The sequence below is a fragment of the Haliotis asinina genome, chromosome 13, assembly GCF_037392515.1.
Source record: "Haliotis asinina isolate JCU_RB_2024 chromosome 13, JCU_Hal_asi_v2, whole genome shotgun sequence".
Taxonomy (NCBI): domain Eukaryota; kingdom Metazoa; phylum Mollusca; class Gastropoda; order Lepetellida; family Haliotidae; genus Haliotis; species Haliotis asinina.
Genome location: NC_090292.1, coordinates 17,366,567 through 17,394,072, shown reverse-complemented (window position 1 = coordinate 17,394,072; position 27,506 = coordinate 17,366,567). Strand labels below are relative to the sequence as shown.

At 45.3% G+C, this 27,506-nt stretch overlaps 1 protein-coding gene across 7 annotated transcripts in view; it reads right to left on the bottom strand.

Moving 5' to 3' along the window:
* Positions 1-13,593: 13,593 nt before the first annotated feature.
* LOC137259977 (neogenin-like) overlaps positions 13,594-27,506 on the bottom strand; it is a 143,304-nt gene continuing 129,391 nt past the window's right edge. For 3 of the 7 annotated variants that reach the window (XM_067797633.1, XM_067797634.1, XM_067797636.1), the window contains exons 18-24: positions 26,888-27,053; positions 25,624-25,862; positions 25,199-25,315; positions 23,988-24,155; positions 20,407-20,589; positions 19,284-19,441; positions 13,594-18,701 (exon numbers count right to left, since the gene is read on the bottom strand). In XM_067797633.1, coding sequence (XP_067653734.1) covers positions 18,603-18,701; positions 19,284-19,441; positions 20,407-20,589; positions 23,988-24,155; positions 25,199-25,315; positions 25,624-25,862; positions 26,888-27,053 — 1,130 coding nt within the window. In that variant the 3' untranslated portion in view covers positions 13,594-18,602. Of the gene's footprint in view, positions 18,702-19,283; positions 19,442-20,406; positions 20,590-22,368; positions 22,510-23,987; positions 24,156-25,198; positions 25,316-25,623; positions 25,863-26,887; positions 27,054-27,506 lie in introns of all 7 variants that reach the window. The other 4 variants (XM_067797637.1, XM_067797639.1, XM_067797635.1 and 1 more) reach the window with 3 other exon arrangements.

Genomic DNA, 27,506 nt, shown 5'->3' with positions numbered 1-27,506 from the left:
GCCAGTATCATTCTGCTGTCCCCACACTCCTCTTCCAAACTAACCATTCCCCCACCAGAACACCCTCACCCAGTATCATTCTGCTGTCCCCACACTCCTCTTCCAAACTGACCATTCCACCACCAGAACACCCTCAGCCAGTGTCCTTCTGCTGTCCCCACACTCCTCCCAAAACTGACCACTCCCCCATTCTGCTGCCCCTCACTCTTCCTCCAAACTAACCATTCCCCCACCAGAACACCCTCAGCCAGTATCATTCTGCTGTCCCCACACTCCTCTTCCAAACTGACCATTCCCCCACCAGAACACCCTCACCCAGTATCATTCTGCTGTCCCCACACTCCTCTTCCAAACTGACCATTCCACCACCAGAACACCCTCACCCAGTGTCCTTCTGCTGTCCCCACACTCCTCCCAAAACTGACCATTCCCCCACCAGAACACCCTCACCCAGCTGCCCCTCACTCTTCCTCCAAACTGCCCATTCCCCCACCAGAACACCCTCAGCCAGTATCATTCTGCTGTCCCCACACTCCTCTTCCAAACTAACCACTCCCCCACCAGAACACCCTCAACCAGTATCATTCTGCTGTCCCCACACGCCTCCCAAAACTGACCATTCCCCCACCAGAACACCCTCAACCAGCATCATTCTGCTGTCCCCACACTCCTCTTCCAAACTGACCATTCCCCCACCAGAACACACTCAGCCAGTATCCTTCTGCTGTCCCCACACTCCTCTTCCAAACTAACCACTCCCCCACCAGAACACCCTCAACCAGTATCATTCTGCTGTCCCCACACGCCTCCCAAAACTGACCATTCCCCCACCAGAACACCCTCAACCAGCATCATTCTGCTGCCCCCACACGCCTCCCAAAACTGACCATTCCCCCACCAGAACACCCTCAGCCAGTATCATTCTGCTGTCCCCACACTCCTCCCAAAACTAACCATTCCCCCACCAGAACACCCTCAACCAGCATCATTCTGCTGCCCCCACACGCCTCCCAAAACTGACCATTCCCCCACCAGAACACCCCCAACCAGTATCATTCTGCTGCCCCCACACGCCTCCCAAAACTGACCATTCCCCCACCAGAACACCCTCAACCAGCATCATTCTGCTGCCCCCACACGCCTCCCAAAACTGACCATTCCCCCACCAGAACACCCTCAGCCAGTATCATTCTGCTGTCCCCACACTCCTCCCAAAACTGACCATTCCCCCACCAGAACACCCTCACCCAGCATCATTCTGCTGTCCCCACACTCCTCCCAAAACTGACCATTCCCCCACCAGAACACCCCCACCCAGTATCCTTCTGCTGTCCCCACACTCCTCTTCCAAACTGACCATTCCCCCACCAGAACACCCTCACCCAGTATCATTCTGCTGTCCCCACACTCCTCTTCCAAACTGACCATTCCCCCACCAGAACACCCTCACCCAGTATCATTCTGCTGTCCCCACACTCCTCTTCCAAACTGACCATTCCCCCACCAGAACACCCCCAACCAGTATCATTCTGCTGTCCCCACACTCCTCCCAAAACTGACCATTCCCCCACCAGAACACCCTCAGCCAGTATCATTCTGCTGCCCCTCACTCTTCCTCCAAACTGACCATTCCCCCACCAGAACACCCTCAGCCAGTATCATTCTGCTGTCCCCACACTCCTCTTCCAAACTGTCCATTTCCCCACCAGAACACCCTCAGCCAGTATCATTCTGCTATCCCCACACTCCTCCCAAAACTAACCATTCCCCCACCAGAACACCCTCAGCCAGTATCATTCTGCTGTCCCCACACTCCTCCCAAAACTGACCATTCCCCCACCAGAACACCCTCACCCAGCATCATTCTGCTGTCCCCACACTCCTCCCAAAACTGACCATTCCCCCACCAGAACACCCTCACCCAGCATCATTCTGCTGTCCCCACACTCCTCCCAAAACTGACCATTCCCCCACCAGAACACCCCCACCCAGTATCCTTCTGCTGTCCCCACACTCCTCTTCCAAACTGACCATTCCCCCACCAGAACACCCTCACCCAGTATCATTCTGCTGTCCCCACACTCCTCTTCCAAACTGACCATTCCCCCACCAGAACACCCTCACCCAGTATCATTCTGCTGTCCCCACACTCCTCTTCCAAACTGACCATTCCCCCACCAGAACACCCCCAACCAGTATCATTCTGCTGTCCCCACACTCCTCCCAAAACTGACCATTCCCCCACCAGAACACCCTCAGCCAGTATCATTCTGCTGCCCCTCACTCTTCCTCCAAACTAACCATTCCCCCACCAGAACACCCTCAGCCAGTATCATTCTGCTGTCCCCACACTCCTCTTCCAAACTGTCCATTTCCCCACCAGAACACCCTCAGCCAGTATCATTCTGCTATCCCCACACTCCTCTTCCAAACTGACCATTCCCCCACCAGAACACCCTCACCCAGTATCATTCTGCTGTCCCCACACTCCTCTTCCAAACTGACCATTCCCCCACCAGAACACCCCCAACCAGTATCATTCTGCTGTCCCCACACTCCTCCCAAAACTGACCATTCCCCCACCAGAACACCCTCACCCAGTATCATTCTGCTGTCCCCACACTCCTCTTCCAAACTGACCATTCCCCCACCAGAACACCCTCACCCAGTATCATTCTGCTGTCCCCACACTCCTCTTCCAAACTGACCATTCCACCACCAGAACACCCTCACCCAGTGTCCTTCTGCTGTCCCCACACTCCTCCCAAAACTGACCATTCCCCCACCAGAACACCCTCACCCAGCTGCCCCTCACTCTTCCTCCAAACTGCCCATTCCCCCACCAGAACACCCTCAGCCAGTATCATTCTGCTGTCCCCACACTCCTCTTCCAAACTAACCACTCCCCCACCAGAACACCCTCAACCAGTATCATTCTGCTGTCCCCACACGCCTCCCAAAACTGACCATTCCCCCACCAGAACACCCTCAACCAGCATCATTCTGCTGTCCCCACACTCCTCTTCCAAACTGACCATTCCCCCACCAGAACACCCTCAGCCAGTATCCTTCTGCTGTCCCCACACTCCTCTTCCAAACTAACCACTCCCCCACCAGAACACCCTCAACCAGTATCATTCTGCTGTCCCCACACGCCTCCCAAAACTGACCATTCCCCCACCAGAACACCCTCAACCAGCATCATTCTGCTGCCCCCACACGCCTCCCAAAACTGACCATTCCCCCACCAGAACACCCTCAGCCAGTATCATTCTGCTGTCCCCACACTCCTCCCAAAACTGACCATTCCCCCACCAGAACACCCTCAACCAGCATCATTCTGCTGTCCCCACACGCCTCCCAAAACTGACCATTCCCCCACCAGAACACCCCCAACCAGTATCATTCTGCTGCCCCCACACGCCTCCCAAAACTGACCATTCCCCCACCAGAACACCCTCAACCAGCATCATTCTGCTGCCCCCACACGCCTCCCAAAACTGACCATTCCCCCACCAGAACACCCTCAGCCAGTATCATTCTGCTGTCCCCACACTCCTCCCAAAACTGACCATTCCCCCACCAGAACACCCTCACCCAGCATCATTCTGCTGTCCCCACACTCCTCCCAAAACTGACCATTCCCCCACCAGAACACCCCCACCCAGTATCCTTCTGCTGTCCCCACACTCCTCTTCCAAACTGACCATTCCCCCACCAGAACACCCTCACCCAGTATCATTCTGCTGTCCCCACACTCCTCTTCCAAACTGACCATTCCCCCACCAGAACACCCTCACCCAGTATCATTCTGCTGTCCCCACACTCCTCTTCCAAACTGACCATTCCCCCACCAGAACACCCCCAACCAGTATCATTCTGCTGTCCCCACACTCCTCCCAAAACTGACCATTCCCCCACCAGAACACCCTCAGCCAGTATCATTCTGCTGCCCCTCACTCTTCCTCCAAACTGACCATTCCCCCACCAGAACACCCTCAGCCAGTATCATTCTGCTGTCCCCACACTCCTCTTCCAAACTGTCCATTTCCCCACCAGAACACCCTCAGCCAGTATCATTCTGCTATCCCCACACTCCTCCCAAAACTAACCATTCCCCCACCAGAACACCCTCAGCCAGTATCATTCTGCTGTCCCCACACTCCTCCCAAAACTGACCATTCCCCCACCAGAACACCCTCACCCAGCATCATTCTGCTGTCCCCACACTCCTCCCAAAACTGACCATTCCCCCACCAGAACACCCTCACCCAGCATCATTCTGCTGTCCCCACACTCCTCCCAAAACTGACCATTCCCCCACCAGAACACCCCCACCCAGTATCCTTCTGCTGTCCCCACACTCCTCTTCCAAACTGACCATTCCCCCACCAGAACACCCTCACCCAGTATCATTCTGCTGTCCCCACACTCCTCTTCCAAACTGACCATTCCCCCACCAGAACACCCTCACCCAGTATCATTCTGCTGTCCCCACACTCCTCTTCCAAACTGACCATTCCCCCACCAGAACACCCCCAACCAGTATCATTCTGCTGTCCCCACACTCCTCCCAAAACTGACCATTCCCCCACCAGAACACCCTCAGCCAGTATCATTCTGCTGCCCCTCACTCTTCCTCCAAACTAACCATTCCCCCACCAGAACACCCTCAGCCAGTATCATTCTGCTGTCCCCACACTCCTCTTCCAAACTGTCCATTTCCCCACCAGAACACCCTCAGCCAGTATCATTCTGCTATCCCCACACTCCTCTTCCAAACTGACCATTCCCCCACCAGAACACCCTCACCCAGTATCATTCTGCTGTCCCCACACTCCTCTTCCAAACTGACCATTCCCCCACCAGAACACCCCCAACCAGTATCATTCTGCTGTCCCCACACTCCTCCCAAAACTGACCATTCCCCCACCAGAACACCCTCAGCCAGTATCATTCTGCTGCCCCTCACTCTTCCTCCAAACTAACCATTCCCCCACCAGAACACCCTCAGCCAGTATCATTCTGCTGTCCCCACACTCCTCTTCCAAACTGTCCATTTCCCCACCAGAACACCCTCAGCCAGTATCATTCTGCTATCCCCACACTCCTCCCAAAACTAACCATTCCCCCACCAGAACACCCTCAGCCAGTATCTTTCTGCTGTCCCCACACTCCTCCCAAAACTGACCATTCCCCCACCAGAACACCCTCACCCAGTATCATTCTGCTGCCCCTCACTCTTCCTCCAAACTAACCATTCCCCCACCAGAACACCCCCAACCAGTATCATTCTGCTGTCCCCACACTCCTCCCAAAACTGACCATTCCCCCACCAGAACACCCTCAGCCAGTATCATTCTGCTGCCCCTCACTCTTCCTCCAAACTAACCATTCCCCCACCAGAACACCCTCAGCCAGTATCATTCTGCTGTCCCCACACTCCTCTTCCAAACTGTCCATTTCCCCACCAGAACACCCTCAGCCAGTATCATTCTGCTATCCCCACACTCCTCTTCCAAACTGACCATTCCCCCACCAGAACACCCTCACCCAGTATCATTCTGCTGTCCCCACACTCCTCTTCCAAACTGACCATTCCCCCACCAGAACACCCCCAACCAGTATCATTCTGCTGTCCCCACACTCCTCCCAAAACTGACCATTCCCCCACCAGAACACCCTCACCCAGTATCATTCTGCTGTCCCCACACTCCTCTTCCAAACTGACCATTCCCCCACCAGAACACCCTCACCCAGTATCATTCTGCTGTCCCCACACTCCTCTTCCAAACTGACCATTCCACCACCAGAACACCCTCACCCAGTGTCCTTCTGCTGTCCCCACACTCCTCCCAAAACTGACCATTCCCCCACCAGAACACCCTCACCCAGCTGCCCCTCACTCTTCCTCCAAACTGCCCATTCCCCCACCAGAACACCCTCAGCCAGTATCATTCTGCTGTCCCCACACTCCTCTTCCAAACTAACCACTCCCCCACCAGAACACCCTCAACCAGTATCATTCTGCTGTCCCCACACGCCTCCCAAAACTGACCATTCCCCCACCAGAACACCCTCAACCAGCATCATTCTGCTGTCCCCACACTCCTCTTCCAAACTGACCATTCCCCCACCAGAACACCCTCAGCCAGTATCCTTCTGCTGTCCCCACACTCCTCTTCCAAACTAACCACTCCCCCACCAGAACACCCTCAACCAGTATCATTCTGCTGTCCCCACACGCCTCCCAAAACTGACCATTCCCCCACCAGAACACCCTCAACCAGCATCATTCTGCTGCCCCCACACGCCTCCCAAAACTGACCATTCCCCCACCAGAACACCCTCAGCCAGTATCATTCTGCTGTCCCCACACTCCTCCCAAAACTGACCATTCCCCCACCAGAACACCCTCAACCAGCATCATTCTGCTGTCCCCACACGCCTCCCAAAACTGACCATTCCCCCACCAGAACACCCCCAACCAGTATCATTCTGCTGCCCCCACACGCCTCCCAAAACTGACCATTCCCCCACCAGAACACCCTCAACCAGCATCATTCTGCTGCCCCCACACGCCTCCCAAAACTGACCATTCCCCCACCAGAACACCCTCAGCCAGTATCATTCTGCTGTCCCCACACTCCTCCCAAAACTGACCATTCCCCCACCAGAACACCCTCACCCAGCATCATTCTGCTGTCCCCACACTCCTCCCAAAACTGACCATTCCCCCACCAGAACACCCCCACCCAGTATCCTTCTGCTGTCCCCACACTCCTCTTCCAAACTGACCATTCCCCCACCAGAACACCCTCACCCAGTATCATTCTGCTGTCCCCACACTCCTCTTCCAAACTGACCATTCCCCCACCAGAACACCCTCACCCAGTATCATTCTGCTGTCCCCACACTCCTCTTCCAAACTGACCATTCCCCCACCAGAACACCCCCAACCAGTATCATTCTGCTGTCCCCACACTCCTCCCAAAACTGACCATTCCCCCACCAGAACACCCTCAGCCAGTATCATTCTGCTGCCCCTCACTCTTCCTCCAAACTGACCATTCCCCCACCAGAACACCCTCAGCCAGTATCATTCTGCTGTCCCCACACTCCTCTTCCAAACTGTCCATTTCCCCACCAGAACACCCTCAGCCAGTATCATTCTGCTATCCCCACACTCCTCCCAAAACTAACCATTCCCCCACCAGAACACCCTCAGCCAGTATCATTCTGCTGTCCCCACACTCCTCCCAAAACTGACCATTCCCCCACCAGAACACCCTCACCCAGCATCATTCTGCTGTCCCCACACTCCTCCCAAAACTGACCATTCCCCCACCAGAACACCCTCACCCAGCATCATTCTGCTGTCCCCACACTCCTCCCAAAACTGACCATTCCCCCACCAGAACACCCCCACCCAGTATCCTTCTGCTGTCCCCACACTCCTCTTCCAAACTGACCATTCCCCCACCAGAACACCCTCACCCAGTATCATTCTGCTGTCCCCACACTCCTCTTCCAAACTGACCATTCCCCCACCAGAACACCCTCACCCAGTATCATTCTGCTGTCCCCACACTCCTCTTCCAAACTGACCATTCCCCCACCAGAACACCCCCAACCAGTATCATTCTGCTGTCCCCACACTCCTCCCAAAACTGACCATTCCCCCACCAGAACACCCTCAGCCAGTATCATTCTGCTGCCCCTCACTCTTCCTCCAAACTAACCATTCCCCCACCAGAACACCCTCAGCCAGTATCATTCTGCTGTCCCCACACTCCTCTTCCAAACTGTCCATTTCCCCACCAGAACACCCTCAGCCAGTATCATTCTGCTATCCCCACACTCCTCTTCCAAACTGACCATTCCCCCACCAGAACACCCTCACCCAGTATCATTCTGCTGTCCCCACACTCCTCTTCCAAACTGACCATTCCCCCACCAGAACACCCCCAACCAGTATCATTCTGCTGTCCCCACACTCCTCCCAAAACTGACCATTCCCCCACCAGAACACCCTCAGCCAGTATCATTCTGCTGCCCCTCACTCTTCCTCCAAACTAACCATTCCCCCACCAGAACACCCTCAGCCAGTATCATTCTGCTGTCCCCACACTCCTCTTCCAAACTGTCCATTTCCCCACCAGAACACCCTCAGCCAGTATCATTCTGCTATCCCCACACTCCTCCCAAAACTAACCATTCCCCCACCAGAACACCCTCAGCCAGTATCTTTCTGCTGTCCCCACACTCCTCCCAAAACTGACCATTCCCCCACCAGAACACCCTCACCCAGTATCATTCTGCTGCCCCTCACTCTTCCTCCAAACTAACCATTCCCCCACCAGAACACCCTCAGCCAGTATCATTCTGCTGTCCCCACACTCCTCCCAAAACTGACCATTCCCCCACCAGAACACCCTCACCCAGTATCATTCTGCTGTCCCCACACTCCTCTTCCAAACTGACCATTCCCCCACCAGAACACCCTCACCCAGCATCATTCTGCTGTCCCCACACTCCTCTTCCAAACTGACCATTCCCCCACCAGAACACCCTCACCGAGTATCATTCTGCTGTCCCCACACTCCTCTTCCAAACTGACCATTCCCCCACCAGAACACCCTCACCCAGCATCATTCTGCTGTCCCCACACTCCTCCCAAAACTGACCATTCCCCCACCAGAACACCCTCACCCAGTATCATTCTGCTGCCCCTCACTCTTCCTCCAAACTGACCATTCCCCCACCAGAACACCCTCAGCCAGTATCATTCTGCTGTCCCCACACTCCTCTTCCAAACTGACCATTCCCCCACCAGAACACCCTCACCCAGCATCATTCTGCTGTCCCCACACTCCTCTTCCAAACTGACCATTCCCCCACCAGAACACCCTCACCGAGTATCATTCTGCTGTCCCCACACTCCTCTTCCAAACTGACCATTCCCCCACCAGAACACCCTCACCCAGCATCATTCTGCTGTCCCCACACTCCTCCCAAAACTGACCATTCCCCCACCAGAACACCCTCACCCAGTATCATTCTGCTGCCCCTCACTCTTCCTCCAAACTGACCATTCCCCCACCAGAACACCCTCAGCCAGTATCATTCTGCTGTCCCCACACTCCTCTTCCAAACTGACCATTCCCCCACCAGAACACCCTCACCCAGTATCATTCTGCTGTCCCCACACTCCTCTTCCAAACTGACCATTCCCCCACCAGAACACCCTCACCCAGTATCATTCTGCTGTCCCCACACTCCTCTTCCAAACTGACCATTCCCCCACCAGAACACCCTCAGCCAGTATCATTCTGCTGTCCCCACACTCCTCTTCCAAACTGTCCATTTCCCCACCAGAACACCCTCAGCCAGTATCATTCTGCTATCCCCACACTCCTCCCAAAACTAACCATTCCCCCACCAGAACACCCTCAGCCAGTATCATTCTGCTGCCCCTCACTCTTCCTCCAAACTAACCATTCCCCCACCAGAACACCCTCACCCAGTATCATTCTGCTGTCCCCACACTCCTCTTCCAAACTGACCATTCCCCCACCAGAACACCCTCAGCCAGTATCATTCTGCTGTCCCCACACTCCTCTTCCAAACTGACCATTCCCCCACCAGAACACCCTCAGCCAGTTTCATTCTGCTGTCCCCACACTCCTCCCAAAACTGACCATTCCCCCACCAGAACACCCTCACCCAGTATCATTCTGCTGTCCCCACACTCCTCTTCCAAACTGACCATTCCCCCACCAGAACACCCTCACCCAGTATCATTCTGCTGTCCCCACACTCCTCTTCCAAACTGACCATTCCCCCACCAGAACACCCTCACCCAGTATCATTCTGCTGTCCCCACACTCCTCTTCCAAACTGACCATTCCCCCACCAGAACACCCCAACCCAGTATCATTCTGCTGTCCCCACACTCCTCTTCCAAACTGACCATTCCCCCACCAGAACACCCTCACCCAGTATCATTCTGCTGTCCCCACACTCCTCTTCCAAACTGACCATTCCCCCACCAGAACACCCTCACCCAGTATCATTCTGCTGTCCCCACACTCCTCTTCCAAACTGACCATTCCCCCACCAGAACACCCTCACCCAGTATCATTCTGCTGTCCCCACACTCCTCTTCCAAACTGACCATTCCCCCACCAGAACACCCCAACCCAGTATCATTCTGCTGTCCCCACACGCCTCCCAAAACTGGCCATCCCCACCAGAACACCCCCAACCAGTATCATTCTGCTGTCCTCACATTCCTCCCAAAACTGGCCATCCCCACCAGAACACCCCCACTGTGTATCATTCTGTTTGGACCACCCTCGTCCCAAAACTGGCCATCCCCCTCCAGAACACCCCTGCTCCGTGTCATTCTGTTTTGACCACACCCATCCTCCAAGCTGGCCTTCACCCCACCAGAACAGCCCCACTGTGTATCATTCTGCTGACCCCACACCCCTCCCCGAAACTAGCCATCCCCCTTCAGAATACTCTCACTCTGTATCATTCTGTTTTGACCACACCCTTCCTCTAGACCACCCACCATCAGGACGTCCATCCAGCATCATTTTGCTCTCCCTACACCTTTTTTCAAATTAGCCAACCCAGACCACCCTCCTTCAATGTGATCACCCCCCACCAGAAGCTTCCAACAAGTTTCATTCTGCTCTGACCATATCCAACTTGTTTCAGGGTTGGGTCTCAGCATCAAAGTGGTACAGTGAAGTCAGATGTATCCTGTAGATGTCATGCAGGTTGACCTCATCAGCAGGAACACATTGATGAAACGACTGTGGACTCATTGCACTAAACATGTCACGTTACAATGATCACACAGCACTAGGTGTGTACTTTCGTTTGTAGTTTGGTTTACTTATGTTATTTACAATATTCTTACTCCGATAACAGGACAGGAAGGTCAAGGTAAAAAGTAAACAAATCAGCTAAATTTTACCTGTTACCTGCATTTTACCTGTTTCACTGCAAAGAACATTTGCAATGGAGTATGTACCTTGTCAGTCTTGGATCCCTTGTAAGATCTTCTGCATTAAATGGAACAGGACAATACCAGAATGGCTGGAGTCAAACACTGACCAGTGAATCCTACCCCCTACTAAGACTGGCAGTGTACAGTACAGGGGTGGATGGTGTCCACCACTGACCAGTGAGCCCTACCTCCTATCATGACTGACAGTGTACAGTACAGGGGTGGATGGTGTCCACCACTGACCAGTGAACACTACCTCCTATCATGACTGACAGTGTACAGTACAGGGGTGGATGGTGTGCACCACTGACCAGTGATCCCTATCTCCTATCATGACTGACAGTGTACAGTACTAGGGTGGATGGTGTCCACCACTGACCAGTGAGCTCTACCTCCTATCATGACTGACAGTGTACAGTACAGGGGTGGATGGTGTCCACCACTGACCAGTGAGCACTACCTCCTATCATGACTGACAGTGTACAGTATAGGGGTGGATGGTGTGCACCACTGACCAGTGAGCCCTACCTCCTATCATGACTGACAGTGTACAGTACTAGGGTGGATGGTGTCCACCACTGACCAGTGATCCCTATCTCCAATCATGACTGACAGTGTACAGTACAGGGGTGGATGGTGTCCACCACTGACCAGTGAACGCTACCTCCTATCATGACTGACAGTGTACAGTACTAGGGTGGATGGTGTCCACCACTGACCAGTGATCCCTACCTCCTATCATGACTGACAGTGTACAGTACAGGGGTGGATGGTGTCCACCACTGACCAGTGAGCACTACCTCCTATCATGACTGACAGTGTACAGTACAGGGGTGGATGGTGTCCACCACTGACCAGTGAACACTACCTCTTATCATGACTGACAGTGTACAGTACAGGGGTGGATGGTGTCCACCACTGACCAGTGAGCCCTACCTCCTATCATGACTGACAGTGTACAGTACTAGGGTGGATGGTGTCCACCACTGACCAGTGATCCCTACCTCCTATCATGACTGACAGTGTACAGTACAGGGGTGGATGGTGTCCACCACTGACCAGTGATCCCTATCTCCAATCATGACTGACAGTGTACAGTACAGGGGTGGATGGTGTCCACCACTGACCAGTGATCCCTACCTCCTATCATGACTGACAGTGTACAGTGCAGGGGTGGATGGTGTCCACCACTGACCAGTGAACACTACCTCCTATCATGACTGACAGTGTACAGTACAGGGGTGGATGGTGTGCACCACTGACCAGTGATCCCTATCTCCAATCATGACTGACAGTGTACAGTACAGGGGTGGATGGTGTCCACCACTGACCAGTGAACACTACCTCGTATCATGACTGACAGTGTACAGTGCAGGGGTGGATGGTGTCCACCACTGACCAGTGAGCCCTACCTCCTATCATGACTGACAGTGTACAGTACAGGGGTGGATGGTGTCCACCACTGACCAGTGAGCCCTACCTCCTATCATGACTGACAGTGTACAGTACAGGGGTGGATGGTGTCCACCACTGCCCAGTGAGCCCTACCTCCTATCATGACTGACAGTGTACAGTACTAGGGTGGATGGTGTGCACCACTGACCAGTGATCCCTATCTCCTATCATGACTGACAGTGTACAGTACAGGGGTGGATGGTGTGTAAGGTACAGGGGTGGATTGTGTGCACCACTGACCAGTGATCCCTATCTCCTATCATGACTGACAGTGTACAGTACAGGGGTGGATGGTGTCCACCACTGACCAGTGAACCCCATCTCCCATTATGACTGACAGTGTACAGTACAGGGGTGGATGGTGTCCACCACTGACCAGTAAACGCTACCTCCTATCATGACTAACAGTGTACAGTACAGGGGTGGATGGTGTCCACCACTGACCAGTGATCCCTATGTCCTATCATGACTAGCAGTGTACAGTGCTAGGGGGGATGGTGTCCACCACTGACCAGTGAACCCCACCTCCCATTATGACTGACAAGTGTAAAACAACACTGAGCTCAGATGCCCTCAGCAACCATCCATACCCATACCCATCACTGGATTGTCTGATTCATTTCTCTAGGGGCCATATTTGTCAAAAGAGGTGAATAATGGGATCGGATCATGAGACCCACTGACCTGGTTAATAAATTTCATCATCTAACATATTACGTTCATTTATGTTCATGATGTCAGTCACTTGATTGTCATGTCCAGACTCGCTTTCTTACTGACAGATCATTGATTCCCCATTGCACAAATCCATGCTCATGCTATCGATCACTGGAAAATCTGGTCAGACTTGAATATTTACTGACCACTGTCATATAGCTATATGAGTGTGGCATATAACAAAACTCACTCACTCACAGATCACTGCCATATAGCTATATTGCTGAGTGTGGCATAAAATAAAACTCACCCACAGATTACTGTCGTATAGCTATATTGCTGAGTGTGGAGTAAAACTAAACTAAACTCACTCACAGATTACTGCCATATAGCTAGAATATTGCTGAGTGTGGCATTAAACAAACAAACAAACTAACAAAAGAAGACACAACCACATGTTCTGATATGTTTTTTGTTTATTCTCTCTGATGAGTCTGATCTGTCCACGTCCAGGTCACGGAGCATACAAAAGCTGTTCAGTACCACACCCAGATTCCGGTGTCTGCAGTTGCCATGGCAACTGCGATGGAGACCAGGTCGGAGAGAGTGATGATGATGTAGATGATGCATTGATGCTGAGCCCCAAACATGATCCTATACAAACATTTATGGACTTTACAAAAGATATTTATACTATGAGCAAGATCTCCACAAAACGTTCATGGACCTGTCAAAATACTTTGTGAAACAAACAGAATCTCTAATGACATTCAGCGCTGATAAAAGTTTTTTTCTGTCTCTGATAAACAGGATCTCCCCAAACATTTAGAGACCTATTCTTATTTTCTCTCAGATAAACAGGACCTTGCCATACATGTAGGGGGTGGATACATTTAAGCCCTTGAGTAATAAACAAACTCTCTGCTATCTTTTATTGACCTCAAAAGTTTGGATTTTTGTACTAACCAGAGCTAATTTACACAAATGCAATATTTTTTTTTCTAATAAGAAAGATCTCTACAATGATTTAGGGACCTAGCTATGTGCAAGGTTTAAACACAATCTCTGAAAGCCACTAACCACAATAAGATGAAATAAGGTTTGAAAAAAGTTGTCATTAAATATCTTACTCTATTATTATTATATTTTTAATGTTTAAGAAGTTAAAATGTATGACTATTTTATTAGCTTTTATATTAATTTATTACACCCCTAATGGGATTAATCCCTAGTTGATATATTAATTTATTACACCCCTAATGGGATTAATCCCTAGTTGACATATTAATTAAATGATAAGCAGTAAATTCTCTTCTGATCCACACATTACCTAAACCTCATTCTGACTTGCATCATGTTTTGAAATCCTTATAAGGAATTAAGGCTGTTAAACCAAATACCGTAATTCTTACCACGAATCATAAATTGTTGAAACGAAACAATTACATATCTAAAACATGATCAAATGTCATACAGACATTCATTCTGAATTATAATTATCAGAGGAAAAACAGTATGAAGCATGATGAGAGTCGTACATTCACCATTACAAAGATTCTGTAAAATTTGAAAAGAAATCTGTTTGAGAAAAGACTTCAACAAAATACCCTGACCACAAGTATCAAAATAGGTTTTTCCCTGACACTTTCTCTTTTTCAGAAATGCTTTATAAGTTTCCTTTCAAAGTACATTGATGATCTGGGTGCCATTGTACAAAGTGATCTTAGCGCTAAGTTGACTCACATGTCTTAACACAGACTTAAGGTAGTATTTGCGCTAAGGTTATTTTGAACACAACAGCTACCTGGGAGTCATTGTACAAAGTGATCTTAACGCTAAGTTGACTCACATGTCTTAACACAGACTTAAGGTAGTCTAAGGTTATTTTGTACAACAGCAACCTGGGTGCCATTGTACAAATTGATCTTAGCTAAGTTGACTGTACCTCCCTGTCTCAACATGGACTCATATCATCAGTCTTAGCACTAAGGTCATGTTGTCCAACGACAATGTTTGAAAAAGTCCGAGCATTTAGAGCTGAGGCTCATCCACCATGAAGACAATGAAATGGTGCCCACACAAAAAGTTAGCAAAAGTACATAGTACACAAAGTCAAGTCATAAGCAATTGTTTGTAACTTGTATAAAAAATACAAGTTGATAAACATGTACAAATTGTATCATAATAAGTTATTGGTTGCTCCATGCACATGCAGAGGCAGCTGAGGCGTCAAGGTCACTCTGAAAATAAAGATTGCTTTGGACATCGGCTCGCTAATGCTTGTTTGTGACTTATAGAAACATCTCACACATATTGTAAGGCCATAAAAAAACACGTTTCTCAACACACTCAATACGTAAGGGCGTGACAACCTTACATCTGTTTCATGTTTTGGATAGTCACGATATGGTTAAAATACTGTCAATGTGACTTTAAACTTTAACTCAATCACTATTTATTTTGGTTGTGGTAAAATCTCCTGAGACAATAAATTCTAAAAAAACAACTTTAAGTACAATATCACTTCACAAACAAAAACCTTAAAATATGATTCCTTCTAAAATATCTTTCTTAAAAGTTAAGAAAATTAAGCTATAAAATTTGCTTTTATTTTGTAACTTAGCCATTCTTTCATTCTTTGATTACTTAAGCCGAAAATTAAACGGAAAATACACCATTGTAATAATCGCCATGTTGAATTTTGTTTCCATTTTGAAATAAGGCAAGAATGTTATTGCTTCTAGCATGCATCTACTTAACATGCCTTCGATCAGTGGAATAAATCCATTAATCACGCATTAATATAATCAGCTGTTCTTTATTACAACAGCACAGCATATTTCCACGTTCACCTTTAAAATACATAACGTGTTGCTATGGAAACAACGGTGGGCACTGTAATTAGTTGTACTTTATTACAACAGGATATTTTTCATGCTCACTACAGTATGTATTTTGTTGCTATGGACACAATTTTCAGTTATGGGACAAGTTTAGAATACTAAGCTGTTGCAGGAGCTAATCCCTGTAGTCTTGAGAAGAAATTATTCTTCCAACTAGAAGAGAAAGATACTACCGTTCATTACAATCTCTCTTCATATTTTGATGTAATTTATGAAAAGAATCAATAACTTCAAATAAAATATTTTGATGATTAGATTCTTTAGGGTTGAAACTTAATGAATATCTGAAGGTGAGAGTCCGGCTGATGTCAAATATATATGTGCCTCTTTTGTCTTAAGCAGTTCAAAATCATTATTACATACTCTTCATAAGCAAATTTGCTGACCAATGCTGGTCACCACAACAGAATAACTGAACATAAGAACACTGAATGGTTATTTTAAAACATTTTCAAAGAGCCATCAACCATTTTATGCCTCTTCCTATGTATACAGAATTCACATTTTTCTAAAATTCTTCAACATCATTGTCTGTACATTATGTTCAAAATAAAACTTTTATAGACATGCCATGCTAAATAAACACTAGAGAAAAACATATATGTTTGAGGTATTCTTCACTTTGTTCATATGGCATAAATAACAGAGTAATAGAGGGGTAAAATATGATGACAAATGAATCCATAAAAATTGTGAAAAAAAATAAATTGAAAGAATTACTTGTTGACCTTGCAAAATACAAAAGATTCAATGCAACTAAAATCGTGTATTATTTTTGACCATTACTACAAAGTATACGAAAACCGACACTTGGCATCTTAAAATGCTCATTTACAAAACACTTGTATAAACGACAACAAAATGGACTTCAAAATGAAGACAACAATGATATCTGTAGAGCGGCTAATCAGCTACAGGCAGGTTTTTGGTCAGATATTTTTCAAGTAGTCAATACACAATGAGAACGTATGTACAAGGGTCATGATCCATGAAAGCAATTTCATACAAAATGGGAGTGCCGTAGTTACTTTGGCGTCGGTACAAAACACAAGGGCTGTGGTGGAAGATCGTTAGTCAACTATAGGTAAACACAAGCTGACATATGTATATTTGGTTTTGGCCCTCTAAATCTATATGTGATATTGATACAAAGGTGAAGGCTGATTCGTCTTAACACCGCAGCAGCCTGTCAAGAGGGTCATTATATATTCAGGTTGGCCATACATCCCTGTTGGGTCATACTGCAAAGTCAAAATGAAATTTTGAGATTTTTGAGAATTTGCACTTTCACTCATCTGCTTTTGCTAAGATTTGATATTGAAGAGCAAGATCACTTGTCGTTCAGCTTCCAAGAAGTCAGTGGTTCAACTGTGAACCATACAACATGTTGCAACTCCAAAAACAAAATGGTATGACCAGCAGGCATGATAAACATCATGAATATTCATCTTCCACCCCAGGAACAGTTTCGCTGTTGCACTCTGGCCTATGTTTGGGATGCCTTTGTTCAAACTGTAGACCACCATATTTCCTTAAAACGTCTGAGTTAAATTTGTAAATTTTGTTTTATATGGAAAAAAAAAATAGAAAGAAAAAAAACCCAGCCTCAGTGCTCACTTAAACATCCCAAACAATTTTGGCATCTTTCTGCAGAGGATTTTACACCACACTGAAGTACTTCTGTCATTCACACTTTCAAGACATTGATTGATTCATTTCGCAGATACAAAATAAAATAATAATATCAATAACAATAATATGTCTTTGGTCCCTCATAAGCCATGTCAATATATGTTTCTTGTTCAAACTGTCACAAAATATTTCTTGATATCCCCAGGATATATACATCCCATTATCGAAAAACTCAGATGTTCGAAGGAAATATGGTGGCATTCTTGAAAGAAATTCAGCAGTTGATCAAATATTGCTCAGCTAGATGGCCAGCATTTCTAAAACATATACAAAGTGTTTTGTTGATAAGGCAGTTGCTGTTTTTCCAAGTCTTCAACTGACAGACGTTCTGGGTAGTTGTGACACAAATAGCACCACTGTCTTCTCTCAGAATTATCTCCCTTTGCTAATACTGCACACGTGACATTTTCCACTACAGCTTGACGGAATTTCACAACCAAACAGGTAGCGACACAACGAGGGAAAAGGTAGCAAAGGGAGATAACTGAATCAACTACATCAGAAAGTCGGCCAATAATCTTCGCTTGTGAATGTAATCCTTTGCTGTGAAAAGTCATCTCCAAACCTCACTGTACCAGTGTCCCATTTCAATACACTCCACACGCAGAAATCTTTTCTTGAGCCCTTCAGCAGAAATGACTTGTGAAATATTGGAGACATGTCTTTGTCTCTGCTATGGAGTCCCCATTGTATAACAAATTGTCCGATAAGTAGTACACGTATGCCGAGTACCATAAATGCTGTCGTCATAGTAACCTGGCTACACATCCAATTGAAAGCCACGGACTGAGGCTGTGTCCTGTCACAGTAGTATTGAAATATAAATACATACATAACAATATTAACACGCTATAGCAGCACACTTGTCATTGCTAGCATTCAAACTCTTGCTGTGTGATAGCGTTCAGATCTTTCATCAGGCCCTCCAAGTTGGCCATTTCTGCTGTTAGCTCCTCGGTACTCAGAGATTTCTGAAAGAGACGGAGATACATATCAAACTATAGTCTCATTACATTTCACAAAAATCTTCATCACATAGGTCAATAAATGAATGGGGCACTTGTCCTACGGGGCAATTGTCCAGGGGGCACAGTTGATAGGGTGCTGTGAGGGCAGATAGCCAAGGGGCAGTAGTTGGGGAACAGTTGTCCGGGTAGGCACTTGGCTGCGGGAACAGTTAGCCCGATACCTAACTTTACATGCCTTTTAGCAATATTCCAGCAATATCATGGCGGGGGACACCAGAAATAGGCTTAACACAATGTATACATGTGGGGAATCAAACTCGGTCTTTCGTTTGATGAGCGAATGCCTTAACCACTAGGCTACCCTATCGCCATCACACATATCAAGAATCCTGTAGAGTTTCACAATAGAATTCAGCCCACCATGTCTGTTCCCCACTAAGATCCCAGGCAGAATTGATCTTCGGCAACCCATGCTTGTTGCTCATGCTGTCAATCACAGGATTGTTGGGTTCAGACTCAATTATTAACAAAACTGGCAGCGCCATATAGCTGGGATTAAGTTGAGTGTGACATAAACAAACAAACCTCCATGCCATTGTCTTCTTTGCCAGTTTTTCCAGCTTTGAGCGTCACATCTGGCGCTTTGGAAGTGATGAGTGGAAGTGGAGACCGAGATTTGATGGGTCCAGCGGTGATTGGTGGAGTGGGCTTCTTGTAAGGACTTAGATTAGGCTGTGGCTTAACTGCAAGAAAAATACACACCTTGGTTACAATTCCTGTAAGTGCATAATAAGACCAATTATTCTTATTTCTGAATTTCTCATTTCAAAAGTATTTCAATCTATGAAAGGGAGCAGGGCCCCTTCCCACACAGCAATCTTAAAGCTAAATTTTGGAAGGTCTTTGTTGAAATGTAATGAAATAAGTCCCAAACCATGTGATTAAAAAAAATACAGTTTCAGTTTGCTGAAAAGCAGTTTAGTTTTTGTAGTATCAGGCGAAAACAAATAGAATGTTGAATGACCCCCTAACTTTTACCATCTCTCTCATCGATGTTCATGATGTTGATGCTGTCTGGTCCAGACTTGATTACTTACAGACCACCACCACATAGGTGGAGTATTGCTGATTGCAGCATAAAACTACACTCACTCACTCACTCTATCACTATCAAGAATTAAAATACTTCAAGAATGTGTATATACATAAAAAATACCATAAAGATGAAAAATCATAAAACAAACTTTTCAAAGTCTTTCTAACATAGAAAAATATTTAAAATTCTGTGAATGTATTTTCATTTTCCGTGAACTGAATATTTGCATGTATTATCTGTCCCTCTACCCTGAAAGTCTCTTGAAGATTTTGTGGAACAAGCAAATTGTTGGCACTATTTATTCCATAAACCCCAAAAGAGGAGTGCCATAGCCATGAACAGAATACCGCTTTAGGGATTCAGTGTAGCTCATATTGCATTATTGTGTTGAACAACGTCGCAGCTTTTCTAATGATGCATCTTGGGATTGTGGCGACAAACAAAAGTTATTATTTTCACATATTTGCTTCCACAAGACTTAACTTGACAAGTATTTTGGGTTTCTTATGTTCAAAATAATTGAAAAGAAAAAGATCCCACTTCCACCATGTCAAATGGTCCATGGCTTTGTTGCCTGGCAACCGTGGCAGCTGAGTGTTCCATGACTCCTACCTATGTGTCTGGGTGGGGTAGCTCCTGGGGAGGGGGGGCCAGGGAGGGCAAAGCTCCGCAGCGGGTTGGGGGTACGCCCCAGCGAAACCTTCAAGGCCTCTGAGGAAACCACCCCACTTGTTGACTCAGCGAATGTATTTGCTTGCTGATCATATGGGGTTGGTGATTCTGATGAGATAGGGCCTGGAATTAAGCATGATCACAGTTACCTCCCTTTGTCACATGACCTTTTTTCCCAATTTAAAAATCTTTCCGATGTTGAAGTTAAGTTGTGAACTGACTTGTCATCTCTTTTCATGAAATTTCAGCTTGTTAGGAACAGAGACAAATCCACTCGACAGATTTTGGACGATGAGACTGCTCTCATGCAGTTTGGTGATTCTGTAGATGGGAAGGGGCGGGACAAGAGATGTTATAACTGGTGGGAGGAGTCAGTATGATGGGGTCACATGCAAATGAGTGGGGTCAAAGCATTTTTGCTATGATTATATGTCTAGAACACTCAGCTACCACATGGGAGCTAACCCATTTCATCGACAACCAACAGACACATGGGTCACGTGACTTGGTGACATACACAACTTGAGACAATGGACATAGGGACAAAGTTAATCGCTTTGCACACAAGTCTATAGCACAATAATCAACCTTGGTACAGGAACTGTCATGTTTTGTTTGTCAACAATACCTCACAGTCCTAACACATTCTCTCCATCACCCCAAATACATATTCACCACGAGTGTCTTATCCTTATAAGGTAATGAGCACTTATAATATATACTGTACTATATACTATACTGTATATAAAGCAATATATACTTTATATATAAATATAATTGCTTTCAGTAATTTCTTATATTGCCAAATAGTTGGCAGCCATTTTTAAATATACACCATAGAAGTCACATGACTCCTGCAGCATTATAGGCCTATTGGGTCATAAGTGATTCTTGTACATTTTCTTGTACTCCCAGATTTGTAATTAAGTGAGTAAATGTGATTTTTATTGCATAAAATATGTAAATATGCACCTTATCTGGAGCTCTGGCTATAGCCATTGAGCTATAATGTGAGCTGACCAGTGTGTAGACTGAAATGTTGACTGCACCTGTCTTTAAGACTGATTGACTGATGGCATCAATACTGCACATGGGTGGTGGAGGAACGTATAAACACTGTGAAGTAACGCTGATATGTGTCTCATGGAGTTTAAGTGTCAATTCATATACTTACCTGTCAAGCATATTGATAGAACATATGTAATCATAATATTCCCAACTTGGCGCTGTTCAGTCTCAGAACAAAGAACTGATGCTATTCCAGCCTTTTGTTAAAAGTTTTTGTGAGAATATGTAGCAATGAAATAGAGGCCATGCAAGCCAAACCTAATAATCTTTCCTGAAATACAAGTTATGGCTCCCCACATCATGAAATTAAAGAATGATATGTTTCACTAAAATTTGAGGATGAAATATCTCTTAACATTAATGTTGATAAGGAAATTTAAATGTCACACCTTGTCGAGAACTGTTATCGACAAGTACAGAGAAAATAGCTATCCCTGCCTTATGCCCAATTGGGTGATCTGTCAGCAACACATATCCATAAATTCTTCAAAATACATCCAGATGAAGGAAAATGGAAAACACATAAAATGGGTGTATGAGGGAAACGGGACAGAAATACAAACCTTAACTGTGAATGCTTCATGCAGGTATCTAAGGAACTAAAAGTGTAAGATGTGAGTGTTCTCTAGGTGTATCAATACTTAAAGACAAAAATTGAGCAGATTATTAATCCCCTGGTTAAATGTAAGATGCATGTAAGTGCAAAATGTGCTGAATAGTGCGTGCCAACAATTTCTGCAAAATTTCTGGCAATTTCCCCAGAATTTCTGCTAATTTCCCCAGAATTTCTGCAAAAATTAAGACAATTTCAGCAGAATTTCTGCAGGAACTCACTGTAATCGGCATCTCTGTTGTTTTGAGAAGAAGTAAAGTAGAAATACATGCCATAGCCTATTCTACTGGCGTAGGAGTCTTCAAACACGTCAGGGGGATAGCCCACACACTCGTCTTCGCTCAATGATGACATGGCTTTAGCTGACGAGGAAAACAAACAAATCATGCCACAAACACAACACACGCACACGCTAGAAAAATTACTTGCATTAGTCTTCCTCTTAATAAAAGTGAACAAAGTTATAAAGCATCACATTGAATATTTTAGTCATTACTCATCAGAGTAGCCACAGTGATCATTGAAACTGCATAAATTTTCATGATTCATTTTGTTTTAGTTTCGCTTACCAACCAAAGTGTTTAAACACATTAAACCCTTAATCACCACTGCTGATTATTACTATTTTGCAAATCCATATTATTATTATTATCATTTTTATACAATATATTCCCAATCAAAAAGTTTCAACCAAATCTTTTGAAACAGAACAGAACTCTAATCACCACTGCAGATTTGAAAACAATATATTCCTATAAAGGTAGCGGAACACGTTTTAAAAGTCCTCAAAACCATCATGCAAGATTACCTCATTCAAACACCAATATTAGTTCTATCAGAGCTCATTTCATGACATGGCTCTTGGTTCTGTTGACCAATAATTATTTCATCTTGAAAAACGTATGTCCAATGTTGCCAGAGCTCTGTCTGTGGCTATTCTGATACTGATAGTAATGTTTTCATTAATACAAGAGAAATACAAATAACAGTATGCATTTCCATCTTGGTTTATTGCACTGTACATTACCTATAATGCTTAATAATTCCTTCAACCATTTCTGTAATTTTACCAAAACATCAACTGTCATTCATACTTTTAGAAAGTTGTCAAAATATTTTGCAGTCAGTTATGACTAATAATTATTAGCTTTACACCTATCCATAAACTTCAGTAACCAGTTAATACCCATACTCCTGTAGGAAGGGTATTTTTCACCCATTCTATTCTGATCAATATCCTGGACCCATGCATATCAACAGATTCATTAGAAAACAGCCTGATGTTAAAAATAGCCATCCAATCAAATCATTCTTCTGAGCAATAGAAAATCTGTGCACTGTTAGTGATAAGAGAGATCGTTAGGTCAGTTCTGAAACGACTGATGATTGGATCCAGGGTTGTCATGGCAACAGAACATTATTACTCAAAAGCAGGGTGACATCATGCAGGAAACACTGAATGGAAACTACTGGACCACAACAAATTATTTCATTTTTTTCTTTTTTCTGTTCAAGAGTATTAAACATATTTTAATCCAAAAAGCATATATTTGTTACAGTCCGTTACAGGTGGGTGCAAAATTTGAAAATTGAATCAAGCAAATTATTAAGTGGGAAATGTGTTAGCCTGTGAAGATGCTTTAAAAGTCAGTAAACTGGAACATGATTAAAATGGAAACATATCGACAAAATATTGAACAAATCAAATCAAAATGATTTTAAAATTATTGAAGAACATCAAAATTGAATCAGATTTCAAAGAAATTCGCAAATTGAAATGTTAAAATAAACATCGAAAAAGAATTTTTTAAAAAATTGCAATTTCAGATTTAATACTCACTTGAGCTTGACTGTGGTATGTCCCCTGCGTTAACACGGGGCGTTGAGGTGTATTGTGTGTTGTACTGGGTTCGAGGGTATACAGGTCTCATTGGATGACCTCCGACATCTCGAGGGTCAATCATTTGGGTAATGTGACCATTTGGTAATGCTGTTACCGTGGCAACCGCTGAAGGTAAAATGGATGGATGTAAAGACAGTTGAAGATTTCAAAAGGTACCAAAGGTTATGCTGCGCAGTTAGAGAAGACACACTGTAGGGAAATGAAACAAGTTATCAACTCTGACGGCATGGTGGGTGAGCTGGCTAAGGCTCTGGGCTAGTGTTCGAACCTGTGAGCTTGAGGGGACGGGATCAAGCCCACTTGTGACTGGGTGTTAACAGCTTGGTGTGAATTGAGTCTTAATGTCTTCTAAATGTGTTGCAGGGTAGCCACTACCCATTATGCTGAAGACCCAGGACCCACATGGGTACAATGCGTGAAAACCATGCACTGAATTACTGCTAGAATGTTTCTCAAAATGGTGTAAACTGACCTCACTCACCCAGAACCAAGATTTTCGAAGCTCTCTTAGCGCTAAGATAGTCGTAAGTGCCATACATTAACATTAACATATGACAATCTTAGCACTAAGAGAGCTTCGAAAATCTAGGTCTAGGGCCCTGTTTCACAAAAATCTCAAACCTAAGATCTCATAACTTTTCTTGTAGCATTCGTACCTACTATACTGTAACACAGTAAGTATGAATGCTATGAGAAAAGTTACGAAATCTTATACTTACGAGATCTTTGTGAAACGGGACCCAAGTATTTAATGTGAATAGCTGAGGCTTTAACAATTAGGCTTTCCCATCACCCGAAAACAAGTTTTACGCTGAAATGAGGTGTTTCAGTTACTGTGAAATATACAGTGATTTGGTAAAAAAACCCATCTTCCTTCACATGCTGACAATATATTACACATTTGAAATCGACAGGAATGTCTTGTACCAAAATTTCCAAAAGTGAGTGAGATGAGTTTTATATTGCTTTTGGCAATATTCCAGCAGTATCACGATGAGGGATACTAAAAATGGGCTTTACCCACTGAACCCATATGGGGAATCAAACCTGGGTCTTCGATGTGATGAGCTTACAGTTTAATTATTAAGCTATGCCCATTGCCCACAATTTCAAAATGCTTCTGTGCTGTGATGATGACAAAGACGTACGTTCTTTCTGAAGCGGCTGTGCATCCACGGGGATGGTGATGGGCTTGGGACGGACGATACTTCTCTGATGTGAAGGCTGGTACCTCTCCTCCCCACTTGAAGGGTACCCACTCTCCCCTGCAGGAGACAAATATCACCATTAAAACAAACGGTCTCTCTCCCGTTGGAGACAAATATCACCATTAACTCACACTCTCTCTTTCAACATATTATTTTCAACGCTGTAATTCATTTTCAAAATGGCCGATAGTTTGATTTTATGACATTTTGCACATTTCCTGTCTGAGTATTCAAAACCTTACAGCCTTTAACCTTTCTATAAGTTTCACATTTCAATATTTTTCGAGTCAATAGGTTTGCAAACAACTTTTTAAAATGTTTGTCCTTCACATTGTTTCCAGAACTGCTGTATTTTAAATACTCACCAACAAAAGAGTTCCTCCGCTTGTCCATGATGTCCAGACCAGGAGGGAACTCGTCGAGCCGGTCCGAGGATCCGCGTGACGACCGCCGTAGTGTGCTGGTGGCGACGGACATGTTGGACTCACTCCGCTGGGACTTGTCCATCTTTCCCATCTCCATGTGGTTGGGTTGATGGATCCACAGGTCTGGAGGCTTCACATCCTTCGGGATCCCCTTCAACGGCTTGTTCGGGGACTTATAGCTAGGAAGTCAGATCAGAGGAATCAGTGCTGAAGTATTACACTGATTTCAGCAATATTCCAGATATATCATGGTATGATTCTTCAAAGGCATTTAGAAGTTGGCGTAGCAATACAGGACAATTTTTATGGATAGTAACTAACTTCTTGAGTTTATTTTCATGACGTTTCGGGGCTTATCCCATGGATGATGAATAACTTCTGTGTACTGTTAATAGTATTACTTTACATGCTATACATGCAACACATTTATCAAAAATCTTTGTACATGTCCAAACTTACAATTTGATACAATAATGATCTGTCATTTCTAATTTAATCCTTCAACACTACTATATATACAAAATAAGATGTATTCATTCTATAAATCAGGTTAGTTGTAACCATTCACTACTAATTTTATTATGTTGTCATAGCATTCCTGTTAGCTACTGGTATCATGTTGTCATAGCATTGTGACGTCATAAGCATTGTGAGGTCATGGGCAGAGTTAACAGTTAGCCTTAATGTTGAGTTCAGCTCAACCTGATGAGGGGGCTAGGATAAGCCCCGAAACGTCGTGAAAATAAACTCAAGAAGTTGCTATCCATAAAAATTGTCCTGTATATCATGGTCGGTACACCAGAAACAGGCTTCACTCATGTGAAGAATTAAACAATGGCCATTGGTGTCATGAGCCATCGCTTTAACCTCTAGACCATGCCACCGCCTCCAGTTGAATTATAAGCTTTGAAATATTGAAGTTGATTTTGTTGTAAGGGACCATTCAAAAGTAATGGTCAGGGGGTGATGATGATTTAAATGAGGGTCACCCTTTTTGTACTGGAGGGTAGAGAGTCATCAATTCTGTACACATGTGCAAGGAAGGGGGGCAGTAATTTTGTTCATTAAATATAAAAGAATTTTACTAGAAAATTTCTACATGACACCATGCAGGGGGTGGGGGGTCACTCACTTTGTACATAAATATAGGATGGGTCATAGAAGAATAGAAGATTAGAGCCACATTCATCTACCATCCCCTCACCTTCTGATATCCTGGCGCTGAGCGTCACGTTTCTTGCACAGAAGCACACTGACCACAATGATGATGATACAGAAGATTATCCCCACGGCAACCGCGATGATGATAATGATGATGTTCATGGACAAGCCACCCTGTTCGTTAGAATCTGTCATGGCTGCCTGGTCGACTAAGAGACAAATGAGACAACAGCATTACAGCTAGATTTTCACTCTTTTCCCATCATTTGAGAATTGTGTATATTATTTATATTTCTGGGGGTATGTTTGAAAAATAAGAATCCCTATTTATTGTCATAATGTAAGTTAGTAATCCTTGAATTAATGATCAGCTTTTCAACATGGCGACAGTAATTCTTCATTACAGCCAAAGGTAATTTCCTACAATTTCCACACATCTAGAAACTAATATTGAACAAAATACCTTAATCAGTAAACCATAAACAAGTATGCCAGTAGAAATAACACTAACATTTACCATCATGATTCCAAACGAAGTATGCAACAGATGTAGTGGATGTCAACAAGTATGAGAAATGATTTCTACAGATGCTGTTTATGTCAACACGTGAATAACGACTCCCAGTTCATGGTGCCAAGGAACAGTGCATTATTTAAACAGG